This window comes from Haliotis asinina, chromosome 9 (genome assembly GCF_037392515.1).
Source record: "Haliotis asinina isolate JCU_RB_2024 chromosome 9, JCU_Hal_asi_v2, whole genome shotgun sequence".
Classification (NCBI taxonomy): domain Eukaryota; kingdom Metazoa; phylum Mollusca; class Gastropoda; order Lepetellida; family Haliotidae; genus Haliotis; species Haliotis asinina.
In genome coordinates this window covers 52,442,497-52,456,449 of record NC_090288.1, presented here as the reverse complement: position 1 = coordinate 52,456,449, position 13,953 = coordinate 52,442,497, and the positions used below count along the sequence as shown (strand labels likewise).

The window sequence follows — 13,953 nt, the reverse complement described above, 5'->3', positions numbered from 1 at the left end:
CCTCCTTGATCTCCGGCTTGATTTTTCAGTGTATTTTTCCAATTTGTCATTCTCATGTCAGGGATCTGGAGATCAAGGTTTGCTAACTTTGTTGACACGTGTTGTTGTATCCTATTTGAGTAAATCAAAGCTCATGTAGTTGATCACTTGATTGTGCAGTCCAGACTTGATTATTTATGGAGCCATATGGCTGGAATATTGCTGAGTGCAGCATAAAAGTAAGTTCACTCAGTACACATGATAGATTCAATACATATGCTTGTTGAAGTACCCCTGGGAGAGGGTTAACACATTGTTGACGGGAAACATATTACTCTTTAACAGAACATCATGTGAGATTTGATGGAGATGCTCATAAAGACATCACCATGATTAAAATGTCCCCTTAAAAAACTTCTAAGGTAATCAATGTGTGCATTTTATCTGGTGACAACTGACAGGACAGTTCCTGCACCATGATGTCAGTGATCATTATTGGATATGGGGCATGATGGCTTACTGTGTATGGCATAAACATCATAGACCACCACTGCTGCAGCCATCCACGTGTGGTGGGGTAGCCTAGTGGTTGATCGTCATGCTGAAGACCTGAGTACAATTCCCCCCATGGGTACAGTGTGTGAAGCCTGTTTCAGGTGTCTCCTGCTGTGATATTGCTGAAATATTGCTAACAGCAGCATATAACTAAACTTGCTCAGTGTTCAGCCTTCTCTCCAGCAGTAAGTTGATGTGGTGTTACTGTTGTTAAACATGCTGGTGGTGTTGCAGGCAAGAAGCCATCCAGGCAGCAATATGTGAGAAGGATGCGAATATCGCCCTGTTGGAGATGACCAGCACCAAGAAACAGAAGAACACAGAGGAGATGGAAAGACTGACCAAGGAAAAGGAGAAGTTAGCTCAGCAGCTGAAGGAATTGGTAGGTGGAGCCCTTCTTCTGATTTATGGGTATAACACGTACTGGTCGACTCAGAGTCAGTGTAATGTGTCTGAGTGGGTTATTCTTGTTTAAATGCTGCATGGTGTCTCAGTGAGCTAGTACTATAAAAGCAGCTCAAGTCTTGGCTAGTACTAGCAGCCATTCATACATATGCATGCACTTTGTTATATTAGCTAAATATCCTTAAGTACAACTTTAAAACCCAATTCACCTCATCTCATCTGTCACTCTGCAGCTCAAGGCATTAAGGGATGGTGGGTTAGCCTAATGGTTAAAATGTCCGCTTGTCACATGAGGGACCCAGGTTTGATTCCTCACTTTGTACCAAGTGGACACAGTTTGTGGGTGGACCTCCTGTACTTTAGTTACCCTGCGTTTAGCGAAAGGAGTAGGGGTCTGTTTGCTGTTAGCTGAACTAGATGTAGTGATAGTTGCTGTTTTTACCTGTGAAGACTGGGGTTAGAATTGGTCTTCAGCAACCCATGCATGTTGTAAAAGCAGATAAACAGGATTGGGTGATCAGGCTCACTGACTTGGTTGACATTTATCATCGTATCCAAGTTGTGTAGGTCGATGCTCATTATGTTGATATCTGGGTAGTCTGGTCCAGATTATTTACAGACTGAGTGTGGTGTTAGACAACCAACAAATATAATGAAACAAGCAACAATCACTTTTATCATATGTTTTTCTAATCATATGTAATGTTTGGTTGGTTTGTTGTGTAAAGCTGCAGTTGGCTGTTGACGTGTGTTAATCATGAAAGAAAGCCTGACTATCCGATCCTGTTTGTCTGCTTTTACAACATGTATGGTTACTGAGGATCAGGCCCAAAACAACAAGAAGTTTTGACTTAAAATGGAGTTATTTTGAGAAAACGCATTTCACAGAATGAAATAAAATCAACATTAAACTCCAACCTAGTAGACAATTTGAGTTTGATGAATAGAATAATAAAGGTGTATGAGCATTCTTATCTTAAAAGTGCAGCTGAGTGAAGAATTCAGCTGTTTCAAATTGTCATTCTCAGTTTGAAATTTGTGCAAAACCTCAAGTTTGTTTCAAGAAATTGGGACCAGGTTGAATCAAGATGTTCAGGGGTCAATCACATGTGATGATCAGTCATAGGTGAGTGTAGGATGTACCAACACATTTGTACCCTGATGTTACTTCAGTAACCCAATGGAAGTATAGTACCTCTGTCAACCACCAGGGGCTGTATTCATTAAGCTTCTAAGAACTTTCCTAGGAGTTAAGAATTCTTAAATCCACCAAGAATTCTTAGTTTCCATAACAAATGTCTTCTTAACATGTAAGAATACACTTAGATACATCATTTTGTTCTTAGTTTACTTCTTAACTTTAAGAAACCTCATGAGGACAACTAACTGCTTTGGAAAATTCTTAGTTATCCAAAACACAAACAATGTTAATTGTAGTTGCAAGAATATTTTTAGCTAAGATTTTTTTCTTAGTTTAGGTTAAGAGAGAAAATAAGATTTTTTCTTAAACTTCAGAATTCTTAAGGAAACTTGTGTGAAAAACAAAGAAAATTCTTAGAAGCTTTATCAATACTGCCCCAGTTATGTATATTGTGCCAGTCATAGAGGCCATGCCTATTTATGTGAGCACCAACGTATTTGAAAATCTCACTGAACATGTTTTGGGACCTTGATAATAATGGGTTTTTAAGCTTGTTAGTATAATATAGATGTGTAAGTCTTTTCAAAAGTTGTTCTGTCAATGTTACCTGTGTTTTATGTTTCTCACATTGAAATTTCATATTCATTGTTCGAATGGAGGAGTTTGGACAAAAAATGCATTTAGTGATAATACATAATAATAATGATGATCACTGTCTAGGGTTTGTATCATATCTTTCCAAATCCTTCAACCAAATAAATCTGTATTACAGACCCAGAATCGCATGCGGTTGATCCACAAAGAACACCATAGTAGAGAGGAGAAGAAGAAATCAAAGAAATCTGCTGCTCAGAGATTACGTTCAGCCACGCCGGAACAGGTAGACCCCTATGTTCTCACAGCCCCCGATGCCTCCCTCATGGATCCCTAGGGATACTTGGCATACTACTTACCTGACAAGTGTCATTACTCTCTACGTTCCCTCTGGGGTTGTACAGATCTGCATAGCATTACATCCGGTCCATGCACACACAGAAACCATGATAGCCATTTCTCGCCCAGACAACTCCACATCTCAATGAAATATGAATGAATGAGAGAGTGATCTCTGAAAATATGAAGTTGATAACTTAACCAGCTGGCAAGTATCATGGAGTCTGCTGATATCATCTGATTGACATCTGTAGAAACAACCCATAGGTTTAACAGTTAAAGACCATATATTGCTTTACTTAATTCAGCAACAAAGGGCATTTTTAAATATTTGTGATATCTTGTACAAAGGAAATGCAGCTTGTTGCCTCTGATTGCTAATGTAACTTAGACGTAAGCCTTTCTTTTATAAATCTTGTTCCTCTAGCATGTCTACAGAAAGTGATTTTATTATTGTATGATAATACGAGCTACATGCATAATCAGCGTCATCTTGATGACAGTTCATGTCTACATAATTGTTTTAGATAAAGCACCTGGGCTGGGCCCAGGATGTATAGCTAACATTGAGGAATTCCTGCATTGTGTTGACATACGTCTGAAGATTTTGTCACAGGGATCTGATTTCATAGCCTTCACCATTTTCATTTGTCAGTTCTGGAAAGAATCATGACTCCATTGTTTCGCTACTGCATTTAAACACTGCCAACATTTCAGCTTAGTTACATGATTCACCCTGTATACTATAGTTTCACGGTTGTGACACCATGGCTTGTTGGAAGGGTTTACTATTCACTCCTTGATTCACACTGACTGATTAACATTACTAATACCAGGGACAATTTAAAGCACAATCCTTCTGCTCATACCATTTTTGGAACAGCAATTTTAAAAATTTTAAAAATTATTCTGGACTAGTTAATTACAGTTTGAATATCCATATCAAATATACATATGTAAAACGGGCTTGAAGATGGAAGCAAGTCTTGATTGATACTGGATTATTATGAGTGCCAAAAGTGTGTAGTTTTCTCTGGTCACTGATATGAATATGAACTGCAGAGTCAGAGAGTCGGTTTTGGGGTCCTTAAGCATAGCGAATCTTGTGTAGTACTCAAACAGCTATAACCCACCCATTTCTTTCACCTTACCGTAGATTATGTTTTGCACCTTGATAAATTTAGCCACAGTTTATTGAAATATGAAATGTTGAATATTTGAATCGAAGGATGCCTCAGAAACTGACAAGCTAGACATTAGTGTTGACAAGTGTTTGTTTTGCACCTTGATAAATTTAGCCACAGTTTATTGAAATATGAAATGTTGAATATTTGAATCGAAGGATGCCTCAGAAACTGACAAGCTAGACATTAGTGTTGACAAGTGTTTGTTTTGCACCTCGATAAATTTAGCCACAGTTTATTGAAATATGAAATGTTGAATATTTGAATCGAAGGATGCCTCAGAAACTGACAAGCTAGACATTAGTGTTGACAAGTCTTTAGAACTTCAGGTATATATTCATCCGTGTCGAGTGAAACAAGGAATATGTAGTGAATTCTTCCAGCATCCAATGCCCACCTATCGCCATGGCAACAGTGCCAATGCCAACTTGTCGTGTGATCAGATGTGTTCTGGAGGACAGGGTAGACAACTCTTCCCACTTCAATGACATTCAGTTGAAAGAGTCAAGACATTTTATGTTCTGTAGATTTTCAAATGGCACATATGACTGACATTAATGCAATGCAAAACTTATATTGCTATAAAATCAAAGATTAGCATGTAAACATATATATCAAAAGATTTTCATTCCAGATAGCTAACGTTATCTGCTAGTAGGGCCTTGTGTGTGTGTATATATTCTCAAGCATCTTGTCTTTCCGCCATTGCTGTATTCAAATAGAAGCACTTGCGTGATTCATTATCCAATTATTCATAATGCTTTAAGCCCTAGCTTACAGATGTGCTGCATTTACTGTTCTCTTTAGCAATGCTGTTTTAGCTTCTGTTCTCATGTTGTATTTTGTTACTGTGTTGACTATCAATGGTGCTGAATTTTGTACGTCTGCTGTAGGCTGCTTAGCCAGTGTGCTGTGTGGTGATCTCCAACATGTTTAGTTTTATCATTCTTTGCTCACTATGTGTCCCAAGTCTCCAGCATGTGTAGAAAGTTCAAGGCTGTGTGGCATGCAGCCTCAGCTAACATCCTATGTCATCTATAAGCTGTTTCCAAAAATTAATCTTAGCACTACGAAAATATACATATCCTTCCTACTTAACACTAGTCTCTAACCCAACACACTATCTGTTCAAACAACAGATGTCCAGTTTGGACTCCCTGCCTTGTCCGCTTTTAATGGCAGCCGCGTCACTGCACGGCCTCCAGCTGTCTTGTAATTATTGCTAATAATTCTTTATCTGTTTTATGATTGTGATCATGAACTGATATCTGTAAATGATTCTGGAAATTACAGATCAATGTTTCCTCAAATTTTGAATGACTAGAGCATAGGTGGATCCAGAATAGGGGGCACCCTCACACTTTTGTCCGTAAAGTTTCACCATTTAAACTCTTGTGAAAATGGATGAAAAGGAACTGTGCACTCCCCCTTCCTCCAAAAGCTATGTGTGCCCTTTACTAGAGTTAACTTGCTTGGCTGTTGCTGGATCTGAGCCACGCCACCCTTACCTATTCTACTCAAAAGCACTTAGGGATTACCACATTGTTCCATATTACCATATTATAATTGTGCATGACACCATAATTCTTCTTGTATGGAGCATTGGAAGGTCTGTAATTTTTAGTGAGTTTTATCAATGAGTTTGGTGTGTGTCAGTGCTGAGATTACTTCTCGGATCAGGCTTACAGGGCTGTAACTATTTGTGGAAATGTGACACAGGTATCGTAGCATGATGTCTTTTAGTAATACACATGGTATCTGCAGAGCTCCAGATGATTGTTTATGCAATGTAATTATCAGATATCAGTCACAACGGGTATTTCCTGCTATTCTAGGGGTATCCATTATACTTTAATTCAGCCTTTTGGGAGTCTCAGTTGGTATGATGTAATTCTGCTTTAGATATTGTTGCAGTTGACTTCTAATTTTCTTCTGTCCAGGTTCTGCATATCTCCATTACCTGCAAAAACTCACACTAGTCATACATGTGTTGGCTGCAATAGGTGCTACTTAGCATTTCTACAATCTCATCTGTAAAATGCCAATTTAGGTAATTCAATGTGCACAACACGAAATATCTGGAGTAAAAGTGATTTTTTGTGTCTTTTACACAAATAAATAGGTTATCTGGAGCTCTGTATTTTTTAAAGGACATGCTTCCATTGGTATAAAGGTTAAATTATAATACCATTTTCTCAGGGTGTTTTCATGAAATTGCCAGGAAAATGGACAATGGTCTCAAATCTGGTGTACCACTTCATGACGTCATATTGTGTGTTTTATCATAATACAAACATACCGTTGCGCTACATATTATAAAGCAACCTGTTATGGTGTTGTTGTCTCAGCTCTACTCTCCCATCAGAAAATCCTACTTACTACGTACATTGCCAAATCCACACAATCAGCTTTAACTGCACAATTTGGCTAAATGTTCAGACAGCTATCTGTGATGATGCTAAGTGTTCTTAAACCAGGAAACCCATCCTAGTTTCTTTTATAGACTTTGTTTTAGACTGTTCATTAACCATTTGTGATTGTAAATGAGTATCTGTGAGGACACATGTCTTCAGGAATTAAGTGTGGTTGTCACTAGCGATACATGTCCAGGGAAGTATTTTTAGATTTGATATCTAAATATGTGTAAAATCAAATAGTGTTACTGCTGTTGCAGTAATACCAATGGTTTCTGCATCAAATTTCATTTGTCTAATAATCAAGATTTGAGGCCCTGTAAGGGTTGGAAGAAAGCTGTTGTACATTGTGTCTAACATAAAGAGATCCCAACTTGTAAATTGTTGTTCTACATTGCCAGTCAATTAAATACCAGTTTGATATATGTATATACAAAGGTATATTTAATGTTAAATTGCAATTATTGTGATGATCTGTGTGTATACTGATATGTGCAATCGTGGATGATATGTATTTATATATATCCTAGCAACTAGTGTGATTGACTGTAGAAAATACTAGCCCCTGCTCAGAAAGCTCAGATTGAGTGTCGCCATGGTTACATCAACTTGTTATCACCTTGTTTCCATGGTTATGACAACAAGGTGTGAGAACCACCATTTTTGTCACGGTTACTTCAGCTTGGTCTGTATCACCATGGTTATTACAACTTTTCATGTCAACCATCTTGTTTCCATGGTTATTCCAGCTGGTATAAGTTTCACCATGTTTCTAAGGTTACTCCAGCTGGTAGAGTCTTACCATGTTTCCATGGTTACCCCAGCTGATATGAACCTGACCGTGTTTCTATGGTTACTGCAGCTGGTATGAGTTTCTCTATGTTTCCATGGTTACTAGACAGTTTGTTGTTGGGGACTTGTCTCCACATATCGGAATGTATTTAATAACCTGACCTAACATGAAAAAACTCACTGATGTAACAGTTAGATTGTGACAGAATATAACCTGTAACCGCTGTGATGTTCCAAATTGTCAAAACTGTAGACTTTCGCTGCTGGAATCTGTAATTTTTCCGCACACTGTTCTCAGTTCCGTTTGCTGATTTTTAAAAATGTCGCCTTTGAAACATTTTGCCTTATGAATCTCAATTCATAAATAGCAGTTGTGATTATATGCAGTTACTTATCTTAACAACACATTAAGCGTTATCTGTGTCAAAGTAAACAGTGTCCGTCGCTATTTCCCACAAAGGGTAGAGCACTCTGTCATGATGCTGTTGCATCATGTAACATAATGAACACAAACTCATGTGATATTTATAGCAAGACTAGAATCAAAACAGAACACTGCTGGTTTCTTTGTAGGATATCCCAATATCATGACATCATAATGATCTGCAGGACATCCTAATACTGACTGCCTCATGTTATCATTTCATGGAATAATTCAGTTACCATGGTTATCATTCTCACCAACCATGTGTTAAACGTTGAAACATCTGTCTGTCTAACAGGTTCTTCAATCCTAATTTGTAGGCAGCACTCTGTAGGTATTCATGTATATCAAGCCCACAGTTTCATATTGCTGAGCAAGCACAAAAAATATTCATTTTAGATTCATATTCAAAGTTTATTGATTCAAAACTTCACGTTTGTCATTATGATGATCATGTAATTTATAAAAGTTACATCTAATTTACCTATAAATATTGTACATGGAATCAAGATTTGAACATAGAGGTTTCTCTTTACTATGAGAGAGGTCTCATTTACAAGTTCAGAGAGCATTCATGATTAGAGGTTCAAGTTAAACAAGTAGTGCTGATGTTACTGAAATAATTCCCCCAGCAGCCATGCAGCAGTCAGTCCTACATGTACAATGCATTATACTGAGTGTACTAGCTATGTGACAACTGATGACAGATTTTGTACAGCTCTTGGTGTATTGTTTATGCATGCAATGAGCACTGTTACGTCAATAAAAATACTGAAATACCACTGTGCTTTTCCTGTTGTTTGTTTTGTTCCATCTCTTTTTTGTTGATATTTTGACATGGGATGGGTGTTGTACTCTCCTTCTGTTGCCGATCTTTTCCTCAGTTGATCATCAGTTGTATGGGCTGCAGCATAATCATCATGTATTTGTTTCCCTGAGTGTCCACGAAGTGATCTCAACAATTGTCCTAAGTTGCAGCATAGTGAGGCTAGTTTAACATGGTTATATAGTTAAGATACTTTCTGCATCTGGATTCAAGGGAGTTTGGAATCCAGACAGAAACAGTTTTTGGCCATGTTTATACTAAGAGGCAATTTGAAATTCAACCAAACAGCAGCTATTAACTTGTTTCAAATTTTTCATGAACAATAACTTGTAAACTTTCTGATGAAAAGGTAGCAACAGGTGGGTGGTCGGCCTACTCATTTAATCACAGGAATCTGCAAATATGAGGCTCGTATTCAGTGGGGATATGCATGTGATGTTAGTGTGTCATGAATTCTTGGTGTAGATTGATGCTCATGATGTCAGTCGTTTGATTACTTACAGACTGCTGTCATATGGTTGAAATATGGCTGAGTGCAGCATTTAACAACAGAAACAAACGGATTCCTGGTTAAGGCAAAAAGTGCATTTCCATCTTGACGTTTTGGAGGTAGAGATCGGGTACAGGCACGTTTCCACTTTGCAATTTGAGGCATGCAACACATTGCATGCCTCAAATTACAGGAATGATATAGCCATTCACATGTTGCAACTGTTGCATAAAATTTTAATGCAGTGCGTATGCGCGTGTTGTTGCTATGCAACCAGTTGTTCAACTGTGCTGCCAGTTCTTGCTCCCTCCTTAAATAAAATGGGCTACTCACATGCCACTAGCAGTCGTGAGATTGGTAATTTGAAACAAACCTTTTGGGCTCTGTCCTTGTCAAGTCAATCTTCTTGGATCGAAACGTCGTGGCCATTGTTTATGGATTTTGCTGAGGCAAGAAAATGTCACACTAACAACAAAACGCACTCTGATTGGCTCAAAATACAGTAAGTCTTTGCTTGCAACTCACTTCCCACAAGTTGTATACAACAAAAATATGTCCATCTTGGGAGGTCACATTTTGAAATTTGTTGCAATACACAAACTTTATACAACAAATTGGAACATGCGAATGTGCTTTAACACAGCATTTGCAAACTCTTACCCAACCTGAGATGTAGAAGTTGTGATAACAGATGTATCCCATACATTTTGTTTGTGGGATCAATGAGTGACGACACTGCACTCCTTGTTGAGAGGATTTTTTGTTGGTGAAGGTTCAGTTTCGGTATTTAGTGATGAGTTCAGATTCCTGTGGTTAGATGGGTTCTGCTGGTTGACGGACATAGGACTACATTCTACAGCTGCCTGTATGTTCAGCATTCAGCAGGAGAGAACAAGACAATACACAATATATGATATGCAACATAAATACCATGGAGATTGGTTGGACAACATGGTATGGAAAAAGAAAGGATCGATGATGACTCATTAAGGATATGAGTGTGTGAGTGTGTATGGTTTTACAGCCTTTTAGCAATATTCAAGCAATATTATAGGGGAAACCAGAAATGAGCTGAACACATTGTAACCCTTGTGGGGAATCGAACCTGGACCTTGGTTTAGCAAGTGAATACTTCAACCACTTGATTACCCTACAACTCAATACCAATGATATCAACTCATGACTTGATCACCAGGCCCTAACAGTGTTGTTATTATACCAGAATGTGGCTGTATCAGACTCAGGTTTGCTATCTTTAAACAGGGAGCCTATATAGAGGGGGGGAAGAAACTCGAAAAGCCGCTGAACGTATGTCTCGGATCGTTACGTAACCAGTGTAGCCAATATGGTGGCAGCGTAGAATTTAAGATTGAGCCCGGTTTATTTCCAACAGCTGATTAAGTTCGCTTAGTGTTGTAACAACTGAAATCCAACATGTAGAAGATATGTTAACTATTTTGTCACTTCAATTTAAGTAAAATAATTGGTATTAGTGTCAGTATTAGGACAGAAGATTTGTAGTAAAGTTTCAAGTCGGTATGTTATAGCTCACTGGCTTCTATTCTCGATTCACCGCGAAGACAGACTAAATTGTGCCGATAAAAAACGTCTTTCACACATTTGTTTATTTTTTAGAAGGAGAACATGCCTTTAGTTGAAAGGTATTTGCAAGTAATAGTGACAGTTTCATGACTTAAAAATTGTTAGGTTGTAATTGAGGTCTGTGAAAAATATGACATTTCGCCATTCAAATGCTATACGCCGTTGTTTGAGTATTCCTAGTTACTTCTTCAAAAACATCTGTCACATACACCTTTAATTCTTATGAGGAGAATATACTATCAGGTGAAATGTGTTTGCAAGTAATAGTGATAGTTCCATAATCTAAAACAAAATGTTAGGGTGTATTTGAGGTGTGAGAAAAATATGACATACTGCCGATCTCATCTGATTCGCCATTGATGCTTGAGGGTTATAGTTCCATAACTTCTTTCTTTCTTGTAGATCTTATTATTTGACAAAACTGGAAAGGTGTTTTAGAACGCTTTGTGGGAGTTTTACACTTTATTTTTGAGGACAGTGTGACAGTGTCGGTTAACATTTTGTTAATGTCCATTCCCCACATGCAATAAGATATCTGAATTAATTCTTAATATAAACAAAAATGTTTCAAAGTAGTTTTTTTTTAAAGGACAGCTGATGTTAACACATGTTCTCGCGATACTTTTGCGTTCTTTAACATGTTTTGGGAGGGAAAGCCGCGGTATATTATATATTCTTTCATTCATTCACGTATGTACTTGTATCTTTTATTCTTTTTCTTTATTTCGTTCATTCATTCACATAATTCTTGCTCTTAATTCTTACTATAATTCATTCATTCATTGTAAAATTCTGACTGATACAATAAACTACCTGAAGTTCCGTTAAACCAGGGTTAATCTACGTTTATACTCTATATAGTCTCCCTCGTTAAACACAACTGAAGTTGCTCTGGGAACGAGCCAAGTCACTGTGTGCGTTGGAGCATGACGACGATAGTACAAATGGTAAAGAATGCAAGCGAGTGACTGTCCCTGTTGTAGATTATCCCTGCTTTAAACAGTTAGGGACAAGTCATTCAATCTGCAGTGGAGCACCAGCTAAAGACAAAATATTCTTCAATAGATATGCCGCTAAAGGTGTTTCCTTGATTTAGAAGAAAGTCATTGTATGTCATATATAGAAGCTGAAAGTCAATACATATTCCATTAAACATGATGTACCTGATCACAGAACCTGACCACCCTTCTGCCAAGGAGGTGGACAAACATATACTTTGAACCTGATCGTACCAGAATCCTCAAACAACCTGCCAGATAACAGTACCTGACCACCTGGCTCAGTATATTATCAACGTCACTGACAAAATTTACAGGAAACGTTTGTTACACGGAATCCTCAAACAATCACCCAATAGTAAATACCACTGACAAACATGATGTAATGGCGTCTTTTTCTTACACAGTCCAAAAGATTATTCAGGATGAGTCAGCAATGCGTCAAAGGTGAAAATGAACACCACTTTCTTTGTTTAATACATGATCATATGATATTACTATCCAAAACAATACAAATGATCACCACTGAAACATAATTATTTTCAAGCAGGCTTTGTAGAGATAATATGTAACGTTTACAGGAGGTACTGAACAAAGTAACATTCATTATCAACTGGTATCAAATACACATTCTGATATTCAGTTTGAACTGAAAAGGCATACATACACATTCTCCATAGCGACAGATTTCCAAGTCTAAATTGATCACCTCACTATTGACACAACACCTTCACAAATATATCACCCTCGCTCTAGGAAAGGTTTCTAACTCCTCATCTCTTTCAACCGCTGCTTTCGTTCACATTGTGTGTGCCTGCAGGTTGTACGAGCTATTCGCAAGCTGGAACACAGGAAGAAGAGGATTCGAACTCTCATCGACCAGCTTGTGGCCACGTGCCTTGACCTTGATCCTCACCTCCTGGAAGGACTACCCAGAGTGCAGTTGAACAGAAGACCATGCATGATCAATGTTCACACAATGTCATTTGAGCAGGTAAGTGAAATCGATGACTTTAATCCTGAAGGGTTGGGTCTTTACATCACATCATAATCTGATTTGTCACTTTGTGTATCACTCATGTCACCTATAGCTCAGTCTCCTTCTAAAACTAACGATAATCTGCTTCTCCTTAGAGGATTGATGATGGTGAATAGTAAAACATGATTTTGTGCTGCTTTTAGAATATTGAAACCATATCACAACAGAGGACATACTTTGTTCCTATGTGGCCAATTTGTCCTTAGTTTTGTACATGATCACACAGCATTATGCAGATATCCTGATGTGTCATCTGTTTCTTTCTATAGCCCCTTCCAGAAGTGACTTGATATCCTAGAATAATTTCTGCGTCAACAACTTTTACTTCACTTACAGCTCATGCTGTAACGTGTTTCCCCTTTCAGTCCCAACGAAAGGTGACTTGTTTTTATGTAACGTCTGCTTCCCCCTACAGCTCATGCTAGAAATGGAGCATACATCTAATCTGTTTCCCCCTGCTGCTCCCAGGAGATGTAACTGGATATTCTTATGTAACCTCTTCTGCTCCTGCTAGAGGGGACAGGACATCTCCTGTTCCTCCTCGCAACTAGACTTTACTTGATCTAAGTCTCTGTCTTCTTCCTTCTACAGTTCCTACCAAAGGGTACAGGGACATCCTGTTTTAATGTCTTCTTTCTCCTTGCAATGCTAGTTAGACTTTACTTGATCTGGGTTTATGTCTTCGTCCTTCTACAGCTCGTACTTGAGGACATTGGGTTTCCTGTACGAACTTCTGTTTCCCCATGGTGCTCCAGCTAGACTTTACCTCATCTAGGTCTATGTCTTCTACGTCCTGCAGCTCATGCCAGAGAGGACTGTGCATCCTGATGTTTAATCTCTGTTCCCCCTCGCAGCTCCAGCTAGACTTTTCTTGATTAAGATCTATGTCTTCTTCCTTCTGCAGTTCCTGTTAGAGCACTCTGGGCATCCTATGCGAATCTGTGTTTCTCCATGCAACTTCAGTTAGACTATACGTGATCCAGTTTAATGTCTGCTCTCCCTACAGCTCCTGCTCGAGGTGCATACGGTGGACCAGGAGAGTCGGAATCTACAGGACTATGCTAATGTGCTGCTGCAGAGAATTGGATCAGTGAAGCCGGACGTCCTTGACACATTCATTACAATACTAGAGTCTTCAGACACCGAGAGTGCAACAAGCTGCCAGAGTAAT

General features: G+C 38.4%; 1 protein-coding gene across 1 annotated transcript in view; it reads left to right on the top strand.

Annotated features, from left to right (window-relative positions):
• Nucleotides 1-4,141, top strand: part of LOC137295570 (ERC protein 2-like) — a 57,484-nt gene extending 53,343 nt beyond the window's left edge. The window contains exons 14-15 of the mRNA XM_067826976.1: nt 769-916; nt 2,853-4,141. Coding sequence (XP_067683077.1) covers nt 769-916; nt 2,853-3,011 — 307 coding nt within the window. The 3' untranslated portion in view covers nt 3,012-4,141. The remainder of the gene's footprint in view (nt 1-768; nt 917-2,852) is intronic.
• The last annotated feature ends 9,812 nt before the right edge of the window (nt 4,142-13,953 follow it).